Below are 11,919 nucleotides of genomic sequence, written 5' to 3' on the forward strand. Positions count from 1 at the left end.
TAAGGGGGAAAATAAGATATTAAAGCTCTTTCAACCTTTTTTTCCTCAAATATAAAACAGCAGACGGCACTTATATGCATCTTTTATGGGATTGTCTAAAAATATCTAAATTCTGGCTCTGCATCAACAAGAAAATGAACTTGATACTAAAGTGTAAGATCTGTAAAGATCTGGGTCAATTCTTACCACGGTTGCTGCCTCTGAATAAAAATCTGGATAAAAAGAGATCCACATTATTAAATAAGCTTATGTTTAATGTCAGGAGATGTGTTATTGAACTGGATTACGGAGCAGCCCCCCTACTGTAACTCAGTGTTACAAGGAAATTTTTCATAACTTTCAGGTCAGATTTTTAATAAGCTGCAGGAACCCTGTTCAGTGTGAGTGGAGAACAGCCAAGTCTCTTCCTCTGATAAACCTCCATCTGTGCCACTGAAAACAGTTCATCTGACTCTGACTGTAAACATATTTCCATTTGTTACTTCAGTCTTTACTCTGAAATACAGGAAGTGAAATCACAGCTCAAACGATTTCTTTGTTTAACATTTTAAATTTTTATTTAACATTTGCAAACAACGTGAACAAAATAACATCTGCAGAACACATGGATCAAAATACATTAAATAAAATCTTGATAACATGAAAACACATTTCTTCATCCAACTGCTGGAACAAAGCGAACCACTCGACATGAGCTCTGAAGCAGAACAGTTTAGAAAGCTTAAAATGGAACTAAGGAACCATTTTCATTCATAGCTGCTTCATCAGATCTTTACAGGAGATTCCATCTGAACTCTGTGGAGCCTGATCTCAAGGGCTTTGAGTCTGACCCTGAAACCAGAAGAGGATATTTCTGTCTCTTCAGATTCACTGTGATGGGAGTGATTTCAGCCCTGAGTGATCACGCTGATGTTTGCACAGAGCAGATAATGAAGTGAATGTTTTGGCACATTGGTAACAGTGAAACAGTTTATTAGTAACGTGGGATCGTTTGTGTTTGGAGTATGAACTGAGATTCCTGAAGCTCTTGTCACACTGGTCACAGCTGTAGTTTCCTTCCATGTGTGTACCTTCATGCTTGTTACGACTACATGAATGTGAGAAGCTTTTGTCACAGTGTCTGCACTTGTATGGTTTCTCTCCTGTGTGGACTCGTTTGTGTGATTTAAGCTGACCTGCAGTAGTGAAGGATGACCCACACTGATCACAGATGTGCTTTTTAACCCCACTGTGAATCAGTTCATGCTCTTTTAACTCAGTTGATCTGGTGAAGCTTCTCCCACATTCTTTGCAGTATTTCAGTTTGTCTCCAGTGTGTCTACGTTGATGTATTATTAGGTCAGCTTGCCAACTGAAAGTTTTTCCACAAAGGTCACAACGAAACTCTTCCCCACCACCACAGTGATGACAGGGTTGAGAACTGGATCCATCTGTGTCGCTCTGCTTCTAAACAAAGACACAAAGACAGTGTAATTCAGTCCTTCAACATTTTTATCCTGAACGTCGCCTGAAATAAAGAGCCACGTCCAATTACATTTTACTGTTTCAGTTAAAAAACTCAGTTTACTGGGCTGTAAAAACTACAATACTACCACCATCATACTAGAGAACTGCTAACATGCTAACACAGTTTAATGAGCAGAGTTGTTCCAAACAGTCATTCTAAAATGACAAGATAAAAATATAAATACATACCTCACAGTAACTGCACTTGGAGAGTCTCTTGCTGGTGTGGATCTGTTGGTGTCGTCTCAGGTGATGTGGAGCTTTAAAAGTCTTCTCACACAGGTCACATTTATAAGGTGTCTCCTCATTGTGGGTAAACATGTGGTGTTTAAAGTGTGTGTCTGTAGTAAAGTATTTGCCACACTGTTCACAGCAGTACACATCATGTCCGGTGTGAATGCGTAGGTGTCTATTTCTGTGGTCTTGCCGGCTGAAAGTTTTCCCACAGATGTCACAGATGTATGCTTTAAATCCAGAGTGGGTAACTAGATGACTCTGTAAGCTGCTATTTTGAGTAAAAGCTCTCCCACACTGATCACAGCTGTACGCTTTAACTCCACTGTGGATGAGTTGGTGTCTTTTTAGGGCACTCTTACAGGAAAAAGACTTTCCACACAAGTCACAGCTGAAAGGTCTCTCCTCAGTGTGGGTAAACATGTGTTGTTTTAAGTGTGTGTCTGTTGTAAACTGCTTGCCACTATGATCATAGCAGTGCCCACCATGTCTGGTGTGAATGCGTAGGTGTGTATTTCTGTGGTCTTGCCGACTGAAGGTTTTTCCACAGATGTCACAGCTGTATGCCTTAATTCCAGAGTGAGTAACTAGATGACTCTGTAAGCTGCTACTGCGAGTAAAAGCTCTGCCACACTGATCACAGCTGTACGCTTTAACTCCACTGTGGATGAGTTGGTGTCTTTTTAGTCCACCCTTCAGGGTAAAAGACTTTCCACACAAGTCACAGCTGAACGCTTTCTCTCCAGTGTGGACGACCTGATGACGTTTTAGTGAAGTCTTCCCAATAAAATCCTTCCCACACTCGTCACAGGTGTATGTTTTCTCTCCCTTTCTTCTGTGAGGTTTGTCGGCCTCCTGAGAGCGCTGACTTCTCGCTCCATGTTGGTCCTGCAGTGACAGAGATACAAACAGAGGCAGTGAGTGAAATGCAGTCGTGGAACAAACTGAACCTTCAAACTCCCTCCATTAACACTAGTTTTAAATCTGAAGGTGGAGTGTGGCACCGAACACCTTAAAGGTCTCTTATCACCACCTGCTGGTAGTAGAAACACATTACATCCAACCTGGTGTTAAAAATAATTCATGACTGTTCAAACACTCTAAAATCATTTTTTCATTATTTTCCTTACTTTTACTCCCCACATAAAAAAGGGCTGCTGTACATCACAGGGAGAGAAAAGAAAGAGAGCTAACTTCACTCAGAGATGGAGAAAGATAAGACACACAGGACAGGAGAGGAAGAAGAGAGGTTAGATTGACTGTGGTGCTCATATCAGAGTTAGATTACATCAAGTGTAGCAGAGATTCATTTAAACTGAAGCTCATGATGCTGACATTCATTCACTGAGTTCCACCTTCATACCAACAGTATAGTGTCTAATATAAAGACAGTGTACTGTCAGTGTAGAGGATGGAAATCAGCCAGGACAGCTCATGAAACATCTGCTGACATCTGGTTGAATTCAGTTGTGTACATCCACAGAGAGCAGCAGGTCAGCTGATCACAGCCTGTACTTTAAGAAAATCTACTGGAGCTCTCAATAGAAATTATTGTGAGCTGTGATTGTCTGTGAAGGTTCTCAGTCATCCAGGTCATCGTAGACTAAGGAGCTTGGAAAGAAAAGTGTCTGGACTTCTTTAAGTTGCTAACACATGTAAAGGAAGCACTCAAAACATGTGGTTATCCTAATTGGGCGTTCATAAATTCAGCAAAGATGCACAGAAAAGAAGATCAGACACCTGCGAGGGAGGATAAGAAAGACAGACACAACAACATTGTCATCCCCTATGTAGCTGGTGTATCAGAAAAACTCAGGAGAGTTTTCTCCAAGCATGACATCCCGGTGCATTTCAGACCCAGCAACACACTCAGACAAAAACTGGTTCACCCAAAATACAAAATTCCAAAACACAAACTTAACAATGTGGTGTATGCTGTACAGTGCAGCGAGGAATGTCCAGACCTCTACATTGGAGAGACCAAGCAGCCAATTCACAAGCGCATGGCACAACATAGAAGAGCCATCTCCACAGGACAAGACTCAGCAGTCCATCTGCATCTAAAGGACAAAGGTCACTCTTTCGAGGATGCCAATGTTCACATTTTGGACAGAGAGGACAGATGGTTTGAAAGAGGAGTGAAAGAAGCCATTTATGTCCACTGTGAGCGACCATCTTTGAACACAGGCGGTGGTTTACGACACCAACTGCCTGCCATCTATAATCCAGTTTTGAGATCCCTTCCCAGACGCCTTAACGCCCACTCACATCCTGGTCCATCTGACCTCAGGAAATCACATGATAGGTTGGGGCCAGGTTTCACAATGAGCTCACCCGAAACCCTGGCTGATCGTGACCCACACCCGCTTTCACACCTTGGCTCATGTGATTAGGTAGAGGATCATCAAGGGGTCCTTTTGTCCCTCTTTGGGTGGAAACTCCCACTGGGTTTAAATCTGGGACTCTCCACCATTTGACCTTAGAACTGAATTAGCTTCTCGGATGAGAGGTGAAACGTCTTCAACCAACTTAAAGAAGTCCAGACACTTTTCTTTCCAAGATCTGTGAGCTGTGATTCTTTCCCCACGCTGAGCCACTACAGCTGATTTTAGGGTTCCCACCTGCTCAATCCCACTTTAACCTCTTCCCTGCTCATTTTCCTGTTTAGAGGCAACGTCACCCTCTACAATGTAGACAACAGAAAATACATATATGTTTTATTTTCCTTTATTTTCTACTTAACTTAACCGAGTACCTTTATTAGAAATAAATAGTTTGTATTTAATCTACTAACCTTATTTTATTATTACATTAATATAGCACAAGATTCAGTTAGCTTTGGATAAAATTAGGTGGTAAAAATGTTCTTCAAGGAGCTACTTTTACTTTATTACTATGATTACATTTCAGAGCCCGTACTCCTTTTATTTTAGCTTGAGTAACGAAGTTAAATCAGAATTTCAACTTTTTCTGGAGTATTTTTTTGACACTAAGATAAAATAACCTTAACTAGTCCCACATGTGGGAAATTTGTTTTGTCATAGCAGAAAGTGGACAGTGCAAAGTTACATAGAATAATTAGAAGCCCCCCCCCCCACTGGAATAAGATAAGAATAAGATACTTTACACAACTGTACACAATAGAATAGAATAAAATAAAATACTATATACAATAGAAAAAATAGAATACAAATGCTATATACAATTGAGTATAATACAACGATGCCAGAAAAGAGTATTTCACTTAGTGTTATTGCGATTGCACATGTGGATGTGTGTATTCGGTGTGGAAAATGTAGGCTTATCTGTATTGCATTTTCTATAAGTGTCTTATTAATCAAGTAGCTAAAGAATGTTTAAACTAAAAGACATAGATCATGGGGCCTCACAATGAGAAAAACAGGAAATAGATGGGGGTGAGGGCGTTGAAACCGTTAGTGAGGTATAATTATCAATACCATAAAAGTGGATGCAGCTAACTGTCACTGATGCATGATAATATACTCTGCTTACGCATACAGGGCATGTTCAGCCTTTTAAATAGTGAAGCTTGTGTATTTCCTCTTTGACATTAACCGAACTATGCTGAGGGTGGTATCATGTACATCACCAGTGGGGAGGAAAGACCTGCAAAATCTCTCAGTCCCACATTGTAGGTGCCGCAGCCTGCGACTGAAGGAGCTGCTCAGTGCTGTCAGAGTCTCCTGCATGGGGTGTGAGATGTTGTCCTACAGGACACAACAGAGTCATAGAAGGTCTTCAGGAGTGGCCCCTTCACTCCAAAAGACCTGAGTCTGAATTATGAGTCCAGTCCAGTTTATTGTTCACATGAACACTAAACCATACCATCTTTAAGATATTTAAAAACAAATAAGAGAATTTTAAAAACTGTACAAGTAGCCAGTGGAGTGAAATTAAAATGGGGGTAATGTGCTCAGACTTTTTCGTTCCAGTTAAAAGACACGCTGCAGCATTTTGCACAACCTGCAGATGGCTAATGGATGCATCACTAACCCCACAATAAAGTACATTACAATAATCCAGCCTAGATGTAACAAAGGCATGGATTACGGTCTCAAAAAGCCGTTTTGATAAGATGGGCTTTATTTTACTAATAGCCTCAAATGAAAAAAGCAAGATCTTACAACAGCTCTGACCTGGCTTTCAAGTTTCAAGATCTGCCTCTGTTTTAACTCCCCGATTAATGATGACTGGTTTAACATACTGTGCCAGGGAACCAAGATCTATAATAGTGGTCTCAGAAGTGCCACCAAAGACCATCACTTCTGTTTTCTGCTCATTAAAATGTAAAACGTCCAAAGCCACCCAGGCCCTTTTTTTATCAAGGCATCTGAGCAGAAGGTCTACTAAGAAGCCATTTATCGTTTAAAGTGGGAAATAAATCTGGGAGTCATCAGCATAACAGTGGAAAGAAATCCCATGTTTCCTGAAAATAAAGCCAAGGGGTAGCAGATATAGGGAGAAAAGAAGCGGGCCTAAAACTGAACCATGTGGGACCCCACATTGAAGAGAAGCAGCAGAGGATATAAACTCACCAAGTGTCACAGAGAAAGTTTGCTCTGCCAAATATAATAGAATAGAATAGCTTTTTATTGTCACTGTTACAAGAACAGTGTAAGGCAGTTTGGCATCTCTCCATGTGTGTGGAGTACACCATAGCGTAAGTATTTACACAATAGGATCTAAACCACTGCAGTGCGGCATTCCTAACACCCACCAACTGGTCTAAATGGGAAATCAAAATGTTATGATGCACTGTATCAAAGGCAGCAGTTAAATTTAAAAGCAAGATAATAGCACAGTCACCTGAGTCAGTTGCTAAAAACACATCATTAAAAACTCTTGAAAGGGCAGATTCGGTACTATGTGAAGCTTTAAAACCAGATTGGAAAACTTCTAAAATACTGCGTTCTTCTAAAAAGGACATTAGTTGCTAGTAAACTACCTTTTCAAGAATTTGAGATAAAAGGCTGTTTGGAAATGTGCCTGTAATTTCAAATAATATCAGGCTCAAGAGCCGGTTTCTTGAGTAGAGGATGAATCACTGCATGTTTAAGATTCACAGGTACAACACCAGACGACAGACTACTATTTACAAAGGATTGTACAAATGGTGCTATAGTGAGGAAAACCTCTTTGAAAAATCGAGGTGGGAGAGCATCATAAGGGGAACCTGAGGGCTTCAGGTGAGAAACCAACTCCTGCAGGCAGAGCAAAGAAACTGGCTCAAACCTGTTAAAGACAGCAGAGCTAAGGACAGGGATACAAGGGTCGAGAACGGAATGGGAAACCTGCGCTTTCTCAGATAGCACTTTATCAATAAAGAAGTGTAGGACGATTTCACAAATTTCCTGAGAGGACTTGACACCAACAGTCTGTGGAGCATGAAGGACCATGTCAATAGTCTTGAATAACGCATGAGGCTTACGGCAATTTGCCTGAATAACAGCAGCAAAATGTTTCCTCTTAGCATCTTTTACAGTTTTCTGATAAGAATTCCAGTAATACTGTAATATTTGGTATGACACCTGAAGTTTATCCTTCTTCCACTCCTACACTTTCTTAAGGCAGCACAGGTGTCTTCATTCAGCCAGGGTTCAGATTTGGCTTTAATCTTAAAGGGGGCCACCGAAATCTAAAATGGTTTGGCAGACTGAGTAAAACCATGTGCTCAGCTCTTATGTATCATTATATATGGAATGCTGCAGCTCTGATTAAAAACAGAGAACTGACCAGCAGAGGAAGGGTTAAAAATACGACAGCACCTAGCAACAACAGGAGGAGGATTAACTTTGGTAAAAGGAAGGGAAACCTAAAAAAAGACAGGCTTATGATCTGACCATACAATCACAAACCTCTAAGTTAGAGACGGGTAAATTGTGAGTTAAAACAAGATCCACCGTGTGCCCATATTTTTGTGTAGGCACAGACACAGATTGCACAAGATCAAAAGAGTCAATAAGATTTAAAAAGTCCTTTGCCATTGGCTTGTCAGGGCAGCACACAGTTTGTTTTAGAAAAAGATCTTAAGAATTAAATTAAATTAGAATTAAACTGCAGCCTCTTAGTTGAATCAGAGGCAAGATCAATGAACCTCCTCCTCGGATGTGCTGAAGTCAGCAGGAGGTGTTGTACTGAAGGGGTCACAGATCCAGTCATATTCTTTGGAATCTTGCACCAGGAAATATCTGTGGAAATGATTCTGAAGGGCAGACATGTGTTCTTTAATGCATGGGATCACTGTATTCTGCATCTTGTTGTCTTCAACGAATGATTTCAAATTCTCAAATGTGTCCCTGTTTCCATCTTTCACTTGCTGCTTCCACATTTCAAGTTTTCTGACAAATGATGTGACTTTGTCTGCCAGATGTGGAAGGTGAGTGTTTCTGCCCTGCATCTGCAAATTTAGTTCATTGAGTTTCAGGAACATGTCATTGAGGTATGCCAGTTTCATGAGAAAGTTGTCACAGTTAAATTTGTTGCTAAGATCACTGCCCTCTTCCTTCAAAAAGATGTGGCTCTCATCTCGCAGTTCAAAGATCCTGGATAGCACCTTCCCACGTGACAGCCATCGGGACTCGCTGTGATACAAAACGGCTGTGTGGTCAGAGCCCATTTCTTCACACAGTGCTGAAAAAATCTGGGCTTTCACAGGTCGTGTTTTGATGTAGTTGACTGTGGCAATGAGTCATTACGTTACTCAGCTCAGGACTCAGCTGTTTAGACGCCAGTGCTTTGTGGTGCATCATACAGTGCGTCCACTGCACAATGGAGACGCGCTTGATGAGCGCTTGCAGCCCTCCTCGTTTCCCAGGTATAACCTGCGTCCCGTCTGTGCAAATCCCCACACAAGCCTCCCATTTCAGCTCGGCCTCTTTCAAGTAAGAGTCTGTGATTTTAAACAGTTCTACAGGGTGGGCCATTTATATGGATACACCGTAATAACATGGGAATGGTTGGTGATATTAAAGTCCTGTTTGTGGCACATTAGTATATGTGAGGGGGCAAACTCCTCAAGATGGGTGGTGACCATGGTGGCCATTTAGAAGTCGGCCATCTTGGATACAACTTTTGTTTTTTCAATAGGAAGAGGGTCATGTGACACATCAAACTTATTGGTAATGTCACAAGAAAAACAATGGTGTGCTTGGTTTCAATGTAACTTTATTCTTTCATGAGTTATTTACAAGTTTCTGACCACTTATAAAATGTGTTCAATGTGCTGCCCATTGTGTTGGATTGTCAATGCAACCCTCTTCTCCCACTCTTCACACACTGATAGCAACACCGCAGGAGAAATGCCAGCACAGGCATCCAGTATCCGTAGTTTCAGGTGCTACACATCTTGTATCTTCACACCATAGACAATTGCCTTCAGATGACCCCAAAGATAAAAGTCTAAGGGGGTCAGATCGGGAGACTTTGGGGGCCATTCAACTGGCCCACGACGACCAATCCACTTTCCAGGAAACTGTTCATCTAGGAATGCTCGTACCTGGCACCCATAATGTGGTGGTGCACCATCTTGCTGGAAAAACTCAGGGAACGTGCCAGCTTCAGTGCATAAAGAGGGAAACACATCATCATGTAGCAATTTCAAATATCCAGTGGCCTTGAGGTTTCCATTGATGAAGAATGGACCTACTATCGTTGTATCCCATATACCACACCAAACCATCACTTTTGTTGGTCCAACAGTCTTGGAGGGATCCATCCAATGTGGGTTAGTGTCAGACCAATAGCGGTGGTTTTGTTTGTTAACTTCACCATTCACATAAAAGTTTGCCTCATCACTGAACAAAATCTTCTGCGTGAACTGAGGGTCCTGTTCCAATTTTTGTTTGGCCCATTCTGCAAATTCTGTGCGCCAATCTGGGTCATCCTCGTTGAGATGCTGCAGTAGCTGGAGTTTGTAAGGGTGCCATTTGTGAGTAGCTAATATCCGCCGAATGGATGTTCGACTAATGCCACTCTCCAGTGACATGCGGCGAGTGCTACGCTGTGGGCTCTTGCTGAATGAAGCTAGGACAGCCACTGATGTTTCTTCATTAGTGACAGTTTTCTTGCGTCCACATTTTGGCAAATCCAACACTGAACCAGTTTCACGAAACTTAGCAAGCAGTTTGCTAACTGTAGCATGGGAGATGGGTGGTCTCGTAGGGTGTCTTGCATTGAAATCTGCTGCAATGACCGGTTACTGCGTTCACCAGATATCAACACAATTTCGATCCGCTCCTCACGTGTTAACCTCTTCGACATGTCAATGGCTGTGAACAAAGAGAAACTTGTAAATAACTCATGAAGGAATAAAGTTACGTTGAAACCAAGCACACCATTGTTTTTCTTGTGACATTACCAATAAGTTTGATGTGTCACATGGCCCTCTTCCTATTGAAAAAACAAAAGTTGTATCCAAGATGGCCGACTTCTAAATGGCCACCATGGTCACCACCCATCTTGAGGAGTTTGCCCCCTCACATATACTAATGTGCCACAAACAGGACTTTAATATCACCAACCATTCCCATGTTATTACGGTGTATCCATATAAATGACCCACCCTGTACTACAGTGGCTCTGGCAGGGACTTGTTTGCAGAACAGGGGGGCCTGGGGCTTAAGTGGTTAAATCTTCAGAGCCCTCTACATCCTGGTAACATGGAAACTTTAAAAACAGCACCAGAAGGTTTCAGTAGTGTAGTTTATTTTGTTCTTTTCATTTATAATAGTGTCCATATTATATCAACAGCTACATTCACCCTGGGGAGAAACTAGTGAGGGAGACCATGAGGACTAAGCTGGGTTTCCTCGGTCCAGAGGTTTGGAGAAACTTCTTCCCTTTCTTTCATCACAGCTGTCCTGTGCCAGAAGTTCTGTTGATCCACTGAAAGAGGCATTATTTAAGAAACACCAGGAAGACTGAAGCTCATTGCATTGATCAAGCAGGACTCATGATCTTCACCAGCAGCTCCCTCACAGGGAAATCTTCAGCACTCCTCTGTAGGCCCGCCCCAGGAGATGGATAAACCCAGCATTTCATGAACACTGTGATGGAGACCTTGGGTTTGTGTAATGTTATAAATACTCGGATACTCCCCAGAGGCTCTGGACATTTACATAAAGATATTATATTCAGTCCTGTAGAAAGTTATATATTTCAAAATATATGATCCTCTCTGGTTACTCTGCTATGAATAACTCTGAATCACTTTATGGTAAATAACACACTATCTGCAAAAAACTGTGAAAGAATTCCAGATCACAAGTTTGTAGTTCAACATACAAGTGATGACCTTTGACCTTCATCAAGTTTTATTTAATTGTGTCAGAGAAAAGCAAATGTACTCTTTATGCAGCTGAGTACATCAAGTGTTTAAAACGGAAGCTGTGCAGGTCTGAGATCAGCAGCTCTCTGAAACACCAAAGTGAGGTCCTGCTAATGCTGATATATAGTGGCACAGTTACATGAGTGATTAATCATTTTGTTTTTTTGTCTTTAACTTTATCAATAAAACAGCTGCAGCTTTCATTACAGCACATGTGGTACTTTAACCTTTGTACTGTTTTCATCAGTTCATTTTGCAGTTAACATGTGAACATGTTGGATGATCTCTCTGCTGTGGTCTGAATCTGAGGGCAGCTCCTGTAATCACAAAGAGAACAGAATCATCACAAACTGAAATATAAAGTTTATCTCAAATCTGAAATAAAGCTGATCCTTCTCTGTCCTCACACTGAGGATCTGAAGCTCTTCTCTTACATTTTTTTCAGTTAATGAGTTACTGAAAAAAAATGGTGTTACTGTCTTTACAGATGTGGCAAGAGACATGCTGTTGTTTGAAGATATTTAATAATCAGCTCTGTTGCTTTTACAGTATAATACTTGCAATTAGTGACTGAGCAGCCCGTTGGGCGTTTCTCTTGATTTCTTTAGTTAGGATAAATTCATTCACCTGCACGGATTAGCTAAACGACCTTTACAAAACAAGTTTCTCAAACAGCCGAGTGCTCATCTTAGCTAGCTAGACCTCAGGAACTAGCTAAGGACAGTAGTTACGAATTAGCTTACAAACACGTTTAACTTACCGAAAAAGTGCAGCGGGGCCTCGGGTCCTTCTGTCGGGTAGTCCAGTTTACTGAAGAACACCTCAGGCTGTCA

General features: G+C 41.4%; 1 protein-coding gene across 3 annotated transcripts in view; it reads right to left on the minus strand.

Moving 5' to 3' along the window:
* Positions 1–581: 581 nt before the first annotated feature.
* The window catches only part of LOC134634964 (zinc finger protein 501-like), a 55,386-nt gene continuing 44,048 nt past the window's right edge, over positions 582–11,919 (minus strand). For 2 of the 3 annotated variants that reach the window (XM_065471678.1, XM_065471679.1), the window contains exons 4-5: positions 1,696–2,628; positions 582–1,446 (exon numbers count right to left, since the gene is read on the minus strand). In XM_065471678.1, coding sequence (XP_065327750.1) covers positions 868–1,446; positions 1,696–2,628 — 1,512 coding nt within the window. In that variant the 3' untranslated portion in view covers positions 582–867. The remainder of the gene's footprint in view (positions 1,447–1,695; positions 2,629–11,919) is intronic. The other variant, XM_065471680.1, reaches the window with a different exon arrangement.

The sequence above is a fragment of the Pelmatolapia mariae genome, linkage group LG9 (assembly GCF_036321145.2).
Source record: "Pelmatolapia mariae isolate MD_Pm_ZW linkage group LG9, Pm_UMD_F_2, whole genome shotgun sequence".
Lineage (NCBI taxonomy): Eukaryota > Metazoa > Chordata > Actinopteri > Cichliformes > Cichlidae > Pelmatolapia > Pelmatolapia mariae.